Consider the following 2,770-nt stretch of genomic DNA (forward strand, 5'->3'; position numbering starts at 1 on the left):
AGGGGGGGCGCCCATCTAGACAGCGGAGTCAGCGAAACTGCAGCAGTAGCATCGGCAGAGCAGCGAAAAGGGATACTCACGCTCATCAGCGCAAACATTTCACGGCTCGGCAGGTTGACGTGACCGGCGTACCGTGCGCCGGTGAGGCCGGCGAGGGGGTTGCTGCCGACGCCAGCGCCCATGTTGCTGGGGACGGCGGCGGGGGCCGCGTTGGAGGAGGCATTGGCAGGCTGGGGCGTGGGGTTGGAAGCGGCCGACTTGACCATGTGGATGGTGTTGTTGGGCTTGATCTTGTAGGTGGCGAGCGTGTCGTCGTTCTTCATGACGCGACCCGAGTAGATCAGACGCTGGCGCTCGGCAGGCACGTTCTCGTATGCCTCGCCTGCCAGTGTCGTCTTGAGCTCGATGACGGTGGCGCCTTCGGACATGGTGATGGTGTGGGTCTTGTCGCCGCCCGTCTTCACCTTGAAGGTGATCTGGGCGTCGCCGGAGCCTTCCGTGTTGTCGGCCATGGCAGAGCGGGAGCGTGGAGGGCTTATCTGTAATTTTTTTTTGTCCCGTGGGGTGATCTTCGACGTTGCTGGCTGGCACTGATTGGCGTGGACGGTTGGGGTTTGGAACAAGAGGGGTCGTTCGACAGGTGACGATACTGTTGAGGTGGGGGAGGGGAAGGGGAAGCGGGCAGGCCACGGAGGTGCTGGCGATGAACGAGATGAAGAGCGTTTGCCGCTCTGGGATGAGTTGCAGGCAAACGAGGTAAGACGACTCGGAGGAGGTGGATAACAGAAGCGAGAAGAAATCGCAGGAGGCGAGAGAGAGAGGGATCAAGAAGAGGTGAGCGACGGCGATGGCAACAGCGAAGGTAAAAGCCAAAGCGGATCTCGGAGCTGGACAACCAGCACCTTCCACCCTCCAGCAGACTGGCAGTTCCACCCTCCAGCAGACTGGCAGTTCCACCTTCCAGCAGACTGGCAGGCTGGAAGGGCAGAGAAGGGGGCGGGGCGCGCGCAAGGATGAGGACAGGCGGCAGGAAGGCTGGAGCCAGGACTATTGCAGCGACAGTGGAGAAGTCTTGATAACAGGTGACGTGAGGGCCCTTGGTTCATTGAAGTTGGAGGGCCGACTTGGGCCCCCAAGCCCCCCGAGCCCCCCAAGCCAGACCCAAACAGAACCCTCGCAGGGGCGCTAACAGGAAAACGTGGGGCCTCGTAGTGGAGTGGCACCACGGATGCACCACAAATGTACCATACAGCTAGCTCCCTTGGTGGTTCAGCTTCACGTGGGCTGGCTGTACGCATCTACCTTGCTACGTAAGGTACCTGAGGGACCTAAGGTAGATGCAGACAGAATCGGCGACGGCTGTTGTCTCATCATCGAGATGCTAAAGACAAAATTGACACCTTCGTATAACCGGCCGGAACAGAGAGCAGCTTGCAGACTCTAGCCAGAGCTATAGCCAGGCGCTGCCAAACGCACAAGGAGCCTCGACTCATGGCTTGTGCGACCTGGAAGTGCCCAAGACGGTTGGCTGCTGCAGGCCCCGAAGCTCACTCTCCGGCTTCCACGGTCGTCCATGTGTTTCTCTCGCTCGTTCGCTCATCTACCTCACTCCAACCCAACCCCCAGCGCCCAGGAGATGGCTGACTGAGGCAGCTCTGCTGGCAGAAGGGTTCGCTTGTCAGTCAAGCCCATTGTCATCTCCGGCCGCTCTGTTCTTTTCCTTGCTGTGGCCTGCCACGACCACCTAGGCTCACGCATGCTCATGCCCGTGTCCGGGTGATCATCTCGTCCCAAGGCAGTGGTCGTGGTAGTGGTGATGTGACGTGATGTGACACTGAGGCTAGGCACCTACCTAGGTACCGAATAAGCAGGTAGGAGGTAGGAGTAGGACGGAGGTGCCAGCCACAGACAGACAGATTCGGCCACCAGCCACGGATGACAACAGACAGTCGGCAAATACGCCACGCCACCTCACTGACGATTCCCGAAACGAGCCCCGCCTCGGGCGACCACAGGCCTGGGGTCCCCAGAACGAATCGCGCTCGACTGTGCATTGACGCTGGTCCCCGATCTGGGGTTACGCCCGGCAACTGCATCGCTGAGCCTCGGCTGCCCCTCATGAGCTCCCTAAGCTCAATCCCCCCTTGGAAGGAAGCTTCATCCAACTTCATCCTCATCTCTTCGGCGTATTGGTTTCAACTGGTGACAATCATCTGCGTTTCAATTGCTACTCGTCAAGCCATACACTCAGCGTTCAATCCATCTTGATTTGCTCGTACTCTTCTGCCCCATCGCCCCCCATACAATATACCCTTCGACCACCGCCAATATGAGGGGCATCGAAGTCAAGGAATACGTCAAGGTACGACGCCTTCCTGAACCAGCAGAGCATGACACTGACTGAGATATCGCAGGGCCCTAAGGAGTTGAAGGTCACTGACCTGCCCGACCCCACGCCCAAGAAAGACGAGTATCTCATCCAGGTCCATGCCGCGGCGACAAACTTTTTCGATATCCTGCAGATTCAGGGCAAATACCAGAACCAGCCTCGTATGTTCCTCGCTCACATGAGCTTTGCTCTTGATTTTCTCATGATGACATCTCCATTAACGAATCCCCAGCCTTCCCCTTGGGTGGCAGGTGCCGAGTTCGCCGGGCATCGTGCTGAAGACGCCAGCCGGCTCCCAAGTCGTCTAAGTTCCCCGTCGGCTCGCGCGACTTTGGCGCGACCCAGGGCGTGTCGCAGAGTCTCTCTGCTGCCGTACTGAGG

The 2,770-nt window shown here is 59.0% G+C and overlaps 2 protein-coding genes across 2 annotated transcripts in view; one reads left to right on the forward strand and one right to left on the reverse strand.

Moving 5' to 3' along the window:
- Window positions 1-512, reverse strand: part of VDBG_03686 (deubiquitination-protection protein dph1) — a gene marked incomplete at both ends in the record, with an annotated part of 1,583 nt that extends 1,071 nt beyond the window's left edge. The window contains one exon of the mRNA XM_003005687.1: window positions 39-512. Within this exon, the coding sequence (XP_003005733.1) occupies window positions 39-512 (474 nt within the window). The remainder of the gene's footprint in view (window positions 1-38) is intronic.
- Window positions 513-2,329: 1,817 nt separating this feature from the next.
- On the forward strand, window positions 2,330-2,768 carry VDBG_03687 (predicted protein; the record flags this gene model as incomplete). Its single annotated transcript, XM_003005688.1, has 2 exons — window positions 2,330-2,362; window positions 2,415-2,768. 2 exons carry the CDS (start codon window positions 2,330-2,332, stop codon window positions 2,766-2,768), a joined length of 387 nt encoding a protein of 128 aa, XP_003005734.1.
- Window positions 2,769-2,770: the final 2 nt, after the last annotated feature.

This window comes from Verticillium alfalfae, genomic scaffold (genome assembly GCF_000150825.1).
Source record: "Verticillium alfalfae VaMs.102 supercont1.4 genomic scaffold, whole genome shotgun sequence".
NCBI classification, from domain to species: domain Eukaryota; kingdom Fungi; phylum Ascomycota; class Sordariomycetes; order Glomerellales; family Plectosphaerellaceae; genus Verticillium; species Verticillium alfalfae.